Source organism: Semicossyphus pulcher, unplaced genomic scaffold (assembly GCF_022749685.1).
Source record: "Semicossyphus pulcher isolate SPU_LCO1_2020_fin unplaced genomic scaffold, fSemPul1.0.p SCAF_6, whole genome shotgun sequence".
NCBI classification, from domain to species: domain Eukaryota; kingdom Metazoa; phylum Chordata; class Actinopteri; order Labriformes; family Labridae; genus Semicossyphus; species Semicossyphus pulcher.
Genome location: NW_027211737.1, coordinates 12,969,173 through 12,984,407, shown reverse-complemented (window position 1 = coordinate 12,984,407; position 15,235 = coordinate 12,969,173). Strand labels below are relative to the sequence as shown.

The 15,235-nt window shown below is 40.9% G+C and overlaps 1 protein-coding gene across 2 annotated transcripts; it reads right to left on the bottom strand.

The window, feature by feature from the left end:
- Positions 1 to 413: 413 nt before the first annotated feature.
- ark2cb (arkadia (RNF111) C-terminal like ring finger ubiquitin ligase 2Cb) lies at positions 414 to 15,073 on the bottom strand. Of its 2 annotated transcripts, XM_069682902.1 has the most exons (8): positions 14,879 to 15,073; positions 10,867 to 11,197; positions 10,559 to 10,690; positions 9,358 to 9,487; positions 9,078 to 9,182; positions 8,588 to 8,683; positions 7,913 to 8,016; positions 414 to 4,142 (listed from the first exon to the last, which is right to left on the bottom strand). In XM_069682902.1, the coding sequence occupies exons 1-8, from the start codon at positions 14,937 to 14,939 to the stop codon at positions 4,025 to 4,027; spliced, it is 1,077 nt and encodes a 358-aa protein (XP_069539003.1). In that variant the 5' UTR covers positions 14,940 to 15,073; the 3' UTR covers positions 414 to 4,024. The 2 variants fall into 2 exon arrangements, with proteins under 2 accessions (XP_069539003.1, XP_069539002.1); XM_069682901.1 differs by lacking the exon at positions 14,879 to 15,073 and having other exon boundaries at positions 10,867 to 12,338.
- Positions 15,074 to 15,235: the final 162 nt, after the last annotated feature.

Genomic DNA, 15,235 nt, shown 5'->3' with positions numbered 1-15,235 from the left:
TTCATGACTGTGAATTTTTGTATTTTAATTACAAAAAGACAAAAATAAACAAGAACCAGTGGTAAATAAGCTTTTTTTATGGCTGGATATTAGTCCAGTATTTTCCCTGAAGACTCTTTGACACACATACCCACATTCACAACCTGAATTTTTATGTTATGCAATTTAACTTGTTTTTTGTTCAGATCAGGCCAACTACTAGGTATTGATTTAAAATAACATTATGATGCTGTTTTTGCAACATGGTTCATGGCTCAATATTCTCATTACTTTTCACATAATCTGTGGGCTATACTTTGAATGAGGATGATTCTTGTAAATGAATAGTTAACATATAAAATGCTACAGATATTCAGCAGTGTTTTTAGTAGAAGTTCTTATAAAGTGATTCAGAATAACAGCACACGTTTAGTTGTCAGCATTTTAGGCAGTTTATTTGAAAAACACATACAAAAAGATCATATACAAGACAATAAATAAAAAAGAGACAGAACAGTTTGGGTTAAGCTATGCAACTTTTTGCATCATCATTAGTAATAAATACAGTACAAAATCCACCCAGAGTGAATCTAAAGATTTTCCACAATATTCACTGATCATGTTATTCTTCATTATGATTTAGCTATTGCTTTCATATTATTGATACATACTTCTACTTTTCTATAAAATACTCAAGATCATAAAACATTGCGCGGTTACAGCAAAACAGCAGTGTGTTGTACAAAGATGGCCACATCCCTTTTTCACTGGCAGGTTAATAATCAACATTTTTTCAGCAGCAAAGAAACATCTGAAATATTCAAGAAGGTACAGCATCATATTAAACACGTCTACAGAGCTACTCCCACATACACATAGGAAAACCTGAGAAGGACATGCATTAAAAAGCTTGTGCTTTAAGTTCTACTGTTCATTCCGGTTCATCAGCTTGAGTTAATACTATGGCTACTGTCCAGTTCGCTCTGGAGAAATGGGGTACACTGTGGAGGACGTGGGGTAAGGCCAGTGAGAGCACGAAATGAAATAAGAATAATAGTAAGACCAGCCAGCGTCATTCCAATCCAATACATGGTATATTAATTTGCAGGATTAGTAGAGTATTAATAAGAAATGCACACCGAAAACGTAGTTAGCTTATTATACCCAGGTGTGAAACACGCTATCTATATTGTATAACCACAGTACACCAGAAATTTGCTCAATAAGACCAATGGCTCAAGTTAGCATGTTAGATACTTCCCAAAATCCCACACGAAGCATTTGCCAGCATTACAAAAGAACAAATTATACCGCTCATTATGTGGGTCCTAAATAATAAGAAGCACTAAATTGAGATCCAGATATGATGGAATATCATGAGCAAGGTCATAAAACAATAAAAAAAAAACATTAAATCAAATATGACTGATTATGGGAAACAAAGCAGTATCGTATAACAAAAGCAAGCTAATTGTGGAGCCGTAATAAGACAAAAAGGGGGTTTTACTCCCCTGAATCCGCTTGAGATCAAAGCAGGGATGATATTAAACAACACATATGATTTCATACTAAAATAACGAGGTGACATGAATGGAATGTAATCCAGATCAACAGCACCATGCTGGCTTGAAAATGTGTTGGGAAACACCCCGGCCCCCAAAGTCAAATTTTCAACAAGTTTCTTTTTTTCTCCTTTGAAAAGAAAACACAGACGGCATGCAGAAGCATCCCCACCGACCAATGCATAATGAGGTATTCTTTTTTTAATATTTTGTGTTATTTTAAATAAATATATTGATTAAATTGCAAAGTTATGAGATAGAGACATTAAATATTCCACCACGATAGCTAGCTAGCTACAGTTAGTAATAAATAATGATTGTTAAATACTTAAGGCATCTTTAATCACAGCATTCTATGTGAACTAGCAAACCTCCATTTTCATCCATCTGTAGTTTTTTGGATGGAGGTTTCACACAAAAAGAAAAAGAAAAACGCAACACAAACAGTCAAGTTACCCTCCAATAATACACAAGGAAGCATGAAATACTTGTAACTGAATAGAAACACAAAATCTAGGACAAGAAGAACCCACACCACCAAACCAAAAATCAGGCAACTCCATATTATAGTGCATTTACAAACACAAGCTACATTAGAACAACAATAAATATGTTTTTGCAGCATTGCAGCTTTTTCTTCACTATGGTTAAAATGGACAGGGACTTGGCATATTAGTACCATGTCCAGATTGGCATGTGAGCAAAAAGAATACAAGTAATAAGGAAAAGGAAACAATGGCAGAAAAAAAAGAGACAATTGAAATAAAATTAATGTTAAGAACAATTGTTTGGTATTTTTCAAATGGATGGCTTTTTCTCCCTTTCACCCTCCTTCAAGTGAACTACGCCGACATGGTTCATGCATGATAAAGAGAAAACGGCTTCTATCACTGAACGGATCACAGTTGTTCTAGCAATACCATACACTACTACCATGGGGGAGGGGGGTGGGGGGGACAATCATACACATTCTAGCAAATATCACAGGCAAACTAGTTTGTATTTTCCCTGTAACACCAGACACAGTCTTTTTTATCAAACAGCGGGAGCAACAACTTAGATTGAAATGAAAAGGAGCCGATACACAACAGAGGCGATTCACTGTAGATAGAAATCACATGTGCTTGTTCGATAGGCAATAAGGTTCTGGTTAAAAGGTAATACAAATGTCAGATTTTATTCACTCCGATGGCAAGACTCAGGCACTGCATCCTCAAGCCCATGCCGGCCTCTCATGTCATGATCGCACCATGACATGAGCGAGGCAACACAGAGGAGTTGCAGTTAGACACGGATCTGCTAGCAGCTCTTTGAATCCTTGAAACCTCGAGTATCAGGAGAGAAATGCTACATCGGTGTGAGATCGGTGTCTAAGGGCAACTTTGGTCTACTCTGGATGAGTAGGGACGGGGTGTGGGAAGGTGAGGGGAGGGGGGATTAGGTGCATTCTTGTCCTCCTCTATGAATGAGTGGGATCGTCAGAGTCATAGTATACGGTTCACATGCACAGACACAGTCCCTGTTTTCTACTGCTCCACAATATTAACGACACAGCCCAAGCCTGCCATACAGCATGCACATCTGAGGCCTCTGCTCTAGATTATAGAGGCCCGACTACGACACTACACAGATCACTGGAAGCCATGCCTGCAGTTAGCGGGTTTAGCATCAACTCTGATGGCATCTACTAACTGTAAATCCAAAAACCATGTTAGACAAGAAAGAGGGATTTTTGGCCTTTTTTTACACAACTAGCTCTTTCCCCGTTGATTTAACACACTGAATACTCTCTCTGCTAGAGCTGTAGTCTCCCTCGCTGTAGGATTATTTTTCACAACATATTTCTCAAAAGGCTTTTGCTTGCTACACAACACTGTTACTCTGTAAATACTTTGTCAGTACTATACTCCATTACACCACAAGCGTTCAGCTACAAGAGTTCACACCAAACAACCTCATGCTAATCATTTTAAATTGTTCTGTACAGATGTGCTGAGGGCTTGGGCAGAGTGCAGCTTAAAGGATTTTTCACAGGCCTGCGGGGGAAAGGGTTTAGATATAGTGGCAGAGAAATGGCCTTAATACAGCACACTGAGCTGGGGAGGTTGGTAGTCAGTCAGAGTGTCCTCTCTCTGTGGCTGTATGGAGAAATGTACACAGGAAACACAATCTGACAGAATCGTGTGAAGCCTCAGCACATCTGTCCATACACGTCCACTCCTCCTACCTTTTACATCCATAAGTCCATTCAACCAACCTTCAGTCCAGCCGACCTATCAATGCATCAACCCCCAATCCCTCGTTGTGTTGCGGGTGAGTGTGCTTTGTTGATCCCTCCGTCACAGCTGTCTCAGAAGGCAGGCTCGTAGAGTGATGCAGAGAGGGGAAGAGGGGTGGTTTGGCAGAGCTTCCCCCCTCCCAGAGGGAGGCGACGGAGAATTAACAAGATCCAGATCCAAAGCTGCAGGAGACGACAGGAGCTATCAACTGTCGGGGGTCAGCTGGGTCTCAATGTCCACTCTGCAGATGGGGCATTTCCTGCTGGTGGCCAGCCACTGGTCCACACACGCCTGGTGGAAGAGGTGCATGCAGGGTAATCTCCTAGAGACACAGAAAAGACAATGATTTAAAATTAATTTAGAGGCCTTGAGCTTCAGGAAAATGTCACCGGGTTCCTTCAGCTTGGGGCGAGTTAGATTTTTGAGCCTTTTTTTAAGGATTTCATTGAACTCAATCTAGAACTTTTTTAACCATAAATGCTACAGAAATCACAAGATCAATTACAAAGGACAATTTTACCCAATTGTACGTTGTACAACATAAAACTTTTGTGGATCTGTCTGTTGATGAAGTGTCACATCACAGGTAATGCTTCAAAAATCCTTCAGCCATGCCACAAACTTATTCATTAAGGTAACACTTCCCCTTATCGTCCAGGTTATGCGACAGCGAGCAAGCAAGCTTCGTGGGAATTCCTTCAAGCTCACATTTTATGAGGAAAAAAACCAGTTAATTAATAGCCTGCTTCTAAAAAAAGCATTATGAATTGTTTGTTTTTATTTCTTTCTGATAAATTATTTTTTGTATTAATTTTCTTTTTATGTGTTTGCCTGATTCTGTTCTATAAATCTGTGTGGAACTAGAGGCATGTGCATGGGCCTCATTTAACTCCCACAGTAGAGGTAGAAATCCTCTTAAACATATGTTTGCATATGGCTACCTGCTCCCGTTCTATTACTCATTAGACCTGTCAGTAAGAAGAACAGCGAAGAAGAAGTGCAATTACACCAATTGCGTCACATCATGAGGTTCTCCAACAGCACCAGAGCAGCTGTCATTACACTAGGCTGTAGCTATTTATAGCACCCTGCCAATAACTCTTCATGTGTACCTGTAAACCTTTAGCGCAGTGATCTCTCAATTAACAATATTAAATATCAGAAGGGTGACATATTCATTCTGCATCAGCCAGGTCTCAAACATAAAGACTTTGCCATCTGCAGCATGTCATGATCATGTTTAGTTACCCAGAGGGATGGGAAATCAGATATGCTTTCACACTATGAATTATTGTGGAAAGGCAGATTTCTAACAAGTGGCAAATATTCAGTTGTTGTCACATAAATCTTTAATGTGACCTTCAATTAGACAACTCAAGATGTTTGTAATTTATGTTTACACAGACTGTTCGCTCCACAAGTGACAAACTCATGATTAAAGATGCTCTTTTTCATTGACTGCAAATGTTTACATGAGGATCAAACTATTACTACTGTTGCTTTTTTTGCATTTGAAGTGGCTATTCAAAGTAATGTTTACAGTCAAACAGTTTGATGCACTGTGGGCGTAATTTATAATAAATAAAGAATCTGTTCCTTGTGGAGGACAGTCTGAACATGCATTTTGGCAAGTTTGGTGCAAATTCAGCAATACAATTTGGACGAGACAGGCTCAATTAGTTTTACAGTTCTACAGAAAAACAGAGTGATGGACGAAGCGTCTGAACTTCCTCCTGGACCGGATATATTTGCACGATATTGCAAAGCTGTAGCCAAATGACTTATTTTGATTTTTACAGATTTAAACTTAAGATTGTTGCTGCAGCGCCACATCAGGACTTTTAGTTTTTTTGGTTTAATTTTATGCATGGGTAGACAGAAGAAGAAGAATAGAAGTAGAATATCAATGGATAATTAAGTTTTTGAATAGCAGTTTGTGTGGGGGAAATGGATGGTTTACACAGCACATATGTTTTACACATCTGGCCCTGGACTTTATTGTTTTATTCTATAGGGAGAGTCTGAGTATGTTGTATAAAAATGGCTCTAACAGCTGGATGGACCGATCAGTTACACTAGGTTAAAGTCTTCTATATGCATGTGATTCATGGGTCCTGTCATTCCTGGTATCCACATTGTGTCTAGAATAGATCCAGTTGACTGCCTGTGGTTCACTTTTGTCATCAGAATGTGTCTCGAGTTACTTATTGTCATCACATTTCTCTTCAAAGCTCACATTTGATTTAATGGGAAACATTTGTGCTGTATAATAAAGTAAAAAACACTTCAGTCTGTTGAGGAGGATCATGTGTATTTAAAGATGTCCAGAAGCAAGGGCATATGCTATTGTTCCCTTCTCTGACCTTAAACTTGTGACTCCAGACTAATCAAAGCCCGACACATTCTTACAAAGAAGATAATTTTTTAATTCCCTCCATAAAAGGTTGCATAATTATTATAATCAACAAGCTTAACAATCCATCCATTATCTATACCGCTTATCCTGTTCAGGGTCGCGGGGGGTTGAAGCCTATCCCAGCTGTCATTGTGCGAGAGGCAGGGTGCACCCTGGACTGATTGCCAGTCAGTCGCCAGGGCTGACACACAAGCCCTTTTTACACTGGGATCCGTAACGACACTCCGTCCTCATGCCACCTTTACTATTTTACATTAGACAAAGCAACGCCGGCGTAATGCCGCCCCAGTGAGCGTTTTTAAATAGCGTTCAAGCGTTGTGGAAGCAAAACGTGCACGAGGTGTAAACAGACAGCGTGTGCTTCAAATACACACACAGCGCTGTTCCGCCCTGCCGGCTCTGAAGTTTACATAGATGCCGTTTTGCTTCTGTTACTACCTCCGATGCCGGCTCAGAGGCAGAACTACTTCGCCACACCATTATGCCTCTGTGCGTTCTACATAGAAGATGGAACAGAAGCGGAACAATCCTGCCCTGAACTGGCAGTGTAAAAAGGGCTATAGAGACAGACGACCTTTCATGCTCACACTTACACCTATGGGCAATTCAGAGTCACCAATTAACATAGCATGTCGGGGTACCTGGACAGAGCCCACGCATGCACAGGGAGAACATGCAGAACTCCACACAGAAAAGCCAACTTTGTCTGAACCTTCTAGCTGTAAGGCAACAGCGCTAACAACTGCAACACCGTGCAGCCCTAAGCTTTATCAATCTCTATGTATCTCTTTGAATACAACCAGATACACCCCAGACCCTTGAAAAGTTTTGACCTACTTTGTTCTTGTTTTCTCCCTTTTCTTTTTTCCACTGAGTAAAATAACTTGCTCTGTCACTTTGCCAGTTGCACAGATCACAACACTGGACACACATCATAAGAGTTTGTGAAATGCTAGCGGTGCCTTTGGGCGATATTTCCAAGATGAGGTAGTGGAAGAAATCCTATGGGGATTTTCAAACCTGTTGCTTTAGACATACGTGGCAGAAAACAAAAGCTTAGACTCTGACTCTGTATCTACTCTAAAGAAAAGTACAGTAATATATTCCTATAAATTAGGAAATGTGAAGACATTTCTCTGAGTCTTAGCAGCAGAGAAAGTGTGATCTGGGGAGACAAAAGACCTCTTTCGACAAACAACTTTAAGACTACAACATGGTCACAACATTGTCTCTAAAGTCCACTGCATTGTAGAGTTTGGATGCTTTTCAGGTTGCTCGTCATGAACCAGACAGATCCGATAATGGCACCAGATAAAAGTCAGGATGTGGAGAAGGCTATTAAAATGTGTCCTGAGGGGGTATTAAAGTCTGAACAACATTTTTATGACAGTCCATCCAGGAGTCACTCAAAACCACAATTGTCAACCTTCTGATTGTGCAAGAGGGAATCAGGGGATCATCAAAGTCTGTATGATTCATCCTCAGGGAGCCATGAACGATTGCACACATTTTCAAGGCAATACATCCATAAGTCAATGAGATATTTCAATCTTATTAAAATGTTTGACTAACTAAACAACAAATGAGGCAGCATAAGGACCAGGAGAAGTTTATGTTCACATCTGCATAACCAGCATTCTCGCCATTACAAAGCAAAATATAATATATAATTGTACCTGACATCCTCTCCGTCCTCCAGCATCGACAGACAAATGGTGCACTTTTCATCTGTGTCCAGCTCCTCATCATCCAGACACATCTTCAGGTCCTGGGGTATTCTCTGCACAGAGAAGAAGGCAAACAGTCTTTAATTATTAAAGGGTGTCGTGCAGCTGCGTGTTGGGAGCTGTTGTGTTTATGCCACGGGTGTCTCTGAGTCAGCCAAGACTAGAAGGAAAGAGTCACCTCATCATGCTTCCCAGAAAAAAATAGACATCAGATGGAAAAGACTCAATTACTTCTTCTCACTCAGAATGTAGCAAACGATCCGACACTCTTTCCAGAGTATTTGGGTCACATTCAGTGTAGACGGATTTTTAAATTCATTCCACGTACATATCTGCAGACAGCTGGATGAGTCATCCCAAGCCTTGATTTGTGCACACTGCAGACCTGTCTCACTAATCTGCGAACGGAAATTAGTTTGACCTTTGAACTACTGCAAGAGTCTTGACCCTCTTCCACTTTCGTCTTCACACTTTGATCCCTTCGACCTGCCGTTGCCCTCTTCCAATCCCCCTCTTTTTTAACTTTTACCTCAACTTACTTCTTGCCCAAAACTTACTCTGTGCCAGGCCACCTGAAAAATATCTATCACCCAGCCAGCGTGTAAAAAAAGAAGACAACTTTACCTTTTTGTACTTGTGGGGGAAGGTGAATCTCTCTATGGTAGTTTGAACAGCTCCACGGTTTACACTGCCAAGTCTGTCCTCCAGCTGCAGAAGCTCCTACAATGAAACAACATATACGCATGTCTTTTCATTCTTTTAGATAACTGTCATAAAAAGGCTTTTCTCTAGTTGCCAGTTGAGATAAACATTTTTGACAAATCTTCCAGTGCAAAATGACCTACAAGTGTGAAGTTCTTTGATAAAACAAAATAATTGGAGCTTCAAAGAACAGGAAAGAGCCCTGCAGAAAACAATTGCATCTTGTCCCAATGAAAACAAATGAGATTAAAGGCAGTCAGACCATTTGAGGCATCTGGTACCCAGAGTAATTGGAAATAAGAAAATCAGTTACACACTCGAGCCTGTCCAGAGCATTGGTTACAGAGAAAACAATGATAAATTAGTTTAGACTGGTGTGTATGCTGTGGAGAGAGGAAGAAGCAGCACGAACCTCGTAGCTCTCTCTAACTGCAGACGCGTGGCGGGATGGGTTGAGACTCTGCAGAGCCAGCAAGTGCAGCTGGGGATATGGGTAGTTTCTGATCTCATGGACAACCTGGGAGATGACAGATAAAAGAAGCTAGCGTCAGCTCTGCAGCAGAAACCAGAAAAAACACTGGTCATCCAGCGGTTGCTGGGGATCAACACTAATCTCAGAAACCCAGAGGAGAACCGGCGAGAGTTCATCGCGACGAACATGATTGATTGTGCTGAGTCAAGAGGGCGCTCACCACTTGTGTTGAGGCATTGTTTCTAGGGAAGTGGTGCATCCTAGGAGAGGTCAAGTAGTGCTGATAGTGCTGCGGCAGCGGATGGATGTGATACTGGTGGGGAGGCAGCCCGGCATCTACACTTAGATCCCTGAGCAGCAACCGAAAAAACACATCAATCAATGCCACACAAGTTGTTATTTCATGGTGTTACTGACAAATTGTTTTCTATAACCGTGGATTTATACACAGCACTAGGGCCAGTGATCAGCCAGTGCTATTTATACTGCAGGGACAACTTTTGCACCAGCTCAGTGAACCTCTCAGTGGAAAAATTGTGGAATCATTTCATCTAATTTTAAGAAGTATAAAAAGCTTTCGTAAATAGTTGAAATAGCAAGCTAAAAGTATTAGATAAAAGGTTTAAATACATAATTCTTCTTTTTGTCATTGTGAAAATTGTTTTCAACAGATATGCAACCTTACATAGTAAATGTAACCCTGGATATGAGACATGAATTTACACTTTTAACATACTAAGTTGAATGTTAACTTTTTTTAATCATCTACTCACGTTGTCTTCCTTTGTTTCTCCCCAGCATAACAGAAAGCACAATGATCTTGAAACTTCTTGAGCTGCTGTGAGTAGCTTACTAACTCTCTGTTTCTGAAACTCTGAAGGCGTTTATCAAACATTTTCAATGTTAACTGTCAATTTAAGTGTCAAAAAGAGTTGTTTTGCTTTGGGCTTTATTTCAACTTAGTCTTGAACCCTTTTATCTCTCCTTCACTCTGGTTTTATGAAGGTCTGATGCGGTTACGCAAAGAAAAACTGACAACAAAATGATGTCTCGTCCAAGTATTTGTATTGTTTGCCTCAGTAGCCCTGCATACTGATCAAAACGAAATCCTTATGTATAAATGTTACATTTGAATTAGAGCAGTGCAATTTTAGGATCTAATAACAGTTGATTTGCTTCGGGTATTTTTTTTCTTTCTATCTTGGTCCTTAACCAATTTAATCTATTCTCAAAAAAATCTTCATGTCCCAATTGAATTATTCTTGGTCCTAAATTAAGTATTATATTATCATTTAAGAAGACTTGTGGGTATGACATCTAAACTTACATTATGAAAATGTGCTTTTAACAAAAACAACATGACAGACTATTTCCCACTGTGGTACTGCAAATTGAAGTACTATAATAGGTACACTGCTTACCAGTCTGTGCCCTCAGCCAGGTAGCGGGGCTGCTGCACCACAGGCTGAGGAGGGACATGAAGAGGGGGGGCAAACTCGTAGCCGGGCCGCAGTCTGTGGGGCTGGTGAGGAACTCTCTCTGGGGTGCGTCTGCTGCAAAAAATAACGGAACATTTGAAACCATTCATGGAAAAAATATAAATTGGTTACAAAAATGATCTTAAATATGGTCTCACAGCAAAACCTCTATGCCCAACTTCCACTAGGAAGTTAATTTAAGTTTTCTTTGCTGTACTTCTAGGTTTTTCTCTGCAAACCCGTGTGGATACCTGGAGGGTGGCAGGATGTGTCGGTGCTGGGCCTCGAGGATCTGCTGCTGGAGGAGGTATTGCTGGTGTAATGCCTGAGGTAGGAAGGGAGGGGCAGGGATGTCCTGGAACTGGGGGGCGGGCAGGGGGTTGAGGGGCGGGTGGAGCGGAGGGCCATGCTGGTGGCCAGGAGGGGCCAGGTGGGGGTTAATGCCTGACTGTGGCTGCCCTGGGTGGGGCATGGGGAAGTCCATGGGCAGCGGGGCCTGAGGACCTAACTGGAAGTGCCGGCAAGAGGTAGCATGGCTGTGCTGCTGCTGCTGTTGCTGCTGTTGCCGGTTGAAATGGGATCCTGTGGAGGATAAGGAGAGGAAGTCAGGCACCTGAGGGGAGAGATTATCTGGAATTAATTGTGGGTGAAATGTGGTGTCACTGTGTGTGTGATAAAGCATGTTAATGAAGCCCTACCTCTTACCTAGGGTGAAAAAAACTTCTGTGGGGGGGTGGGAAAATGATGGTTACCACAAGTACCATGAACATGACAACCATTTTTTGGTCCTGCGCACAAAATGTGAGCTTTCTTTAATTGCATTTCCGACCTCTGGATCGACTCCTGGTCTTCTGATTCACAGACAAGCGAACTGGATCAGAACAGATGAAATCTACCAGTGTTTGGTCTTCAACGCAGCTCAGTTCTTGTAAATTCTGCAGCTGACAGTGGGTCAGTGCACTCGCAGTAAAACCTTTAGTACCTGGCTGTCTGTAAGATATACATTAAACTGTTCAGGTGCCAAGACTCTATCTATATAGCTTTAAAAAACAATTGCTCCATATTAAAAAACGAAACCGACAATAAATTCACATTACTACACGTTTCACTGAAACTGTATCTTTGAGCCTAACACATACAGTAGAGTCTACTTATTTTCGTCCCATGTTAACATTCAGGAGTTGAGAGGAAATAGCTTGAATGCTTTTTTTTCTCTCCAACCACAGCTATTTGGCGACTGCAGCGAACAGACTGCTGTGAATACTCAACAGGGAGTAACAGACAGGCTAACTTGCGCTGTGGTACAATATGGTTTTAATGCTGTGCTTAAGCTAAAAGACTCTATTGTTTAACGACGGGCTGAAAAAAATCCAGTAAAAATGTAGCTTTAAATAGAAACTTTAGAGGAAACCTTGGCCAAAGGAGGCCATTACAGGCCTACAGCGAAGCAATAATCAATATACTGTAACTAAAGCAGTGAATTTTACAGAAACCTTCCAGTTCAGATATTAAAATTGTGTAGTTCTTAAAGATGATGCAAAATTCAAGTACCAAGGTCAAGTTAAATCCGAGTGTAAAAGACAGAAGAGTTCTGATGTAAACAGTGAAAATTTGTTTCTTAAATCATGAGGAATTAGGCATAAGTCTACATTGCATTTACTCGGAGTACGCTTGAAAAACGCAGTATAGTTTTAAAATACACCCAGGCAAGATAAAAAGTATGACTTTCAGGCAATGTTTTCAGCTTGACAGGTCATCGATGTAGCCGGGCAGACAAGAGTTGACCTGGTTGCCGTGGGTCAAAGGCTCAAGTCTAGACTGTAAGTAAGGAGCACACTGCATTTTCAAGCGTCTCAGTGAAAAACGATCACCATGAATGACAGCAGATAGACTCATTCAGGCCCTGTGATGGAGGAAGCGTGGAAATTGTCTATCTTTGTCACAGCGGGAGAGGAGGTGGGTGAGGGGGTGGAGGGGAGGGAGAGGGGGGCAGGTAGGGACAAGGGAGAGGGAGGACAATAAATGGAAATCAGCAAGAAGCACACTGAAGGTTAGGAAAAACACTATATTCTTTATTGAAAAATATTAGTAAATGTGGAATTTGTGGTATTTTTTCTTTCTTATTTTGTTTGTAATAATAGTATAAATCCATGCAACAAAAATAAACAACATAGACTGAAGGCAAGGCCCACCATGCTCCATATAGGGTTAAAAAGAACAAAAGCGGCATCCAATGAGCAGACGTGTTGGCTACAGCACATGATTCAAGTACAGCAGGGTACATCTTTACTACAGAAAGATTACATTGGATTTTCACTAGTCAATGTAGAAAAACAAAAACCAAAAATTATGAATCATAAATGTGACCATGCATTGAAAGTACTATTACCAGAACAAAAGGTAAAGAGAGACCACAACCAAACAATAAAGACGTTATTACTAATAGAGGATCTCTTTAGCAGTGCAGGAAAATAGGCATCCCTGTGAAATGGATAGCATTTTTGCCTCATGTTAGTGGGGAAAATTGGGAAGTGATGAACCACCAGTGAGCATGTTTTGCTTGCTTAATATGTTTAGAGGTTCATTTGCCCCATAAGGGTCAAACAGCCCTGACAATTCAGTGTGATTCGAAGCTTGAAATTTGCAAAGGGAACAAAAGGATTACACAAAAATGGAGACAGTTATGGCAGGTTGTTGTGTGCAGGTGCAGTGTACCTTCGGTCATTTCAAGTGATCACATGACAGCATTTGCTGAAATGCTGAGTTTTACAATTACAATGGCATGCATATGACTCCAATTTGCATGCTTTCTTTTTTTGTATAGGTCACTTTTATCATGTACATTGCACCTTGTGTGAAGAGAAGGAAGATGAGCCAAATTCTGGTGTTCAACAATGCAGTGCAGTATTTAAGTTCATGCAAAATGTATCCACTTTACAGGAATTTACAGCATGTTGTCTATAAAGACTGGATGGGAGGTACACAATGACATTCAACTGATAATCTAAAAAAGGAGCTAATATGTTTACTCAGTGCTACAGCAATTTGACAGAAAAAAAGACAAAAAGGTGCTCTGATCTAGGTGTTAGCTATTGTTTTAGTCAGCTTAACATGGAAAGTCTATGGCTGAATACATCTTGGGAGGGGGGTGCATTTTAATACCAATGTCGTCTTCTGATGGAAAGAGGAAATGAAGAAGGGATTCACAATACAGCTAAATGCAGAGAACAGGCAGAGGCCACGCCACACCACACAGCAGCAGATGATCATTAGCTACACAATGGGGGGGACGACAAAGATCTGATAAATGCAGAATGTAGAGCCAGCCTCCATACTATGAAACAGGGAAATAAGAACAGAAATAAAAGCACAATGAAATCACTGACGCCACTGTTGTGAAATTAATGTTACACTGTAGCTTTATCATTGTTTTAACTGTGACCGCATACTCCGGTCTTTCAACAATTCGGCAGCTTCAAACAAACAGCTGCTGAATTGCCTATTAGCAAATAATAGAAAAGGCGACTGATACATTGATAGCTCGGAAGTTCTCGCTCCCCGGGCAATTACTTTTGAGTCGATTAGTACATCGGCCAATTGACACGGGTAATAATTAGTGAAATCACGGTGGAAAAACGGCGAGCGCGAGCAGAAGAAGGTGATCTTCAAATGACATCATCCAGGCACAGATAAGCTGACTGGCTGGAAAGGCTACGTCTATTTTGCGGTATTTTTACAGTGCAAATACACTAAAACGCCATGGGGGAAATAACAATGCATCGCAATGTTGCTAAAATATAAATGGCACCAATAAAAGTTACATCACATTAATATGCTTAGACTCAACTGTCAATGCGTATTTGAGGTTTTTACATGGGGTATTTTTGCACCGCACGCCCTGTGCACGCGAAATCCTTTGTGGGAAATGTTTGCCTTCCAAGATATAGCCTGAGCCAACGAGCCAGTTAGCTTATCTTTAGCGGCGGTATTTGTTATTAATTCGGCGTAATTTGTGCCGGAATACCACAATATTTAATGTTTAATATATGTCCGCAATTAATTTAAAGAAGAACAGTAACACGTTTTGAGTTGTTTCGCTAATAATTTTACCGTTAATTTTAAGCTAGCTAACGCGAGCTAACCCAAACGGCTGAGCTCGAGCTAAACCAACGGCTAAGCTCGCGCTAGCTAGCCAACAGCTGCAGTGAATATTAAGATAAACAGGGCACATGTTTTGAATCGATGTGAATATTAATACCGTACCTCTGTTTCTTACTGAGCCGAATACAGGAAGAACCAGATATCCGACATGCACTAAGACCATCCTGGGATCCTTATCTTATGATTCCGCTGGGTTATTCGGAGAGATAGAGTAGTAGTAGCCCATGCGGATCTACATTCAGGCGGTTGGTTGTTGCTGGCTGGCTAGCACCACAGGCAAACCAAACGAAACGACTGTCTGACTCGCTCCGCTGTCGATGACAAAAGCAGACATGTCATTTGATGTGAGGAGCAGAAGGGGGCACTGTTGTAGCGCTATATACCAACGCTGGAGGTATCTCCAGGTTAAATTATCTAGTCTATTCAATTCACCTCGATAAAAAATAAATGTATATAATT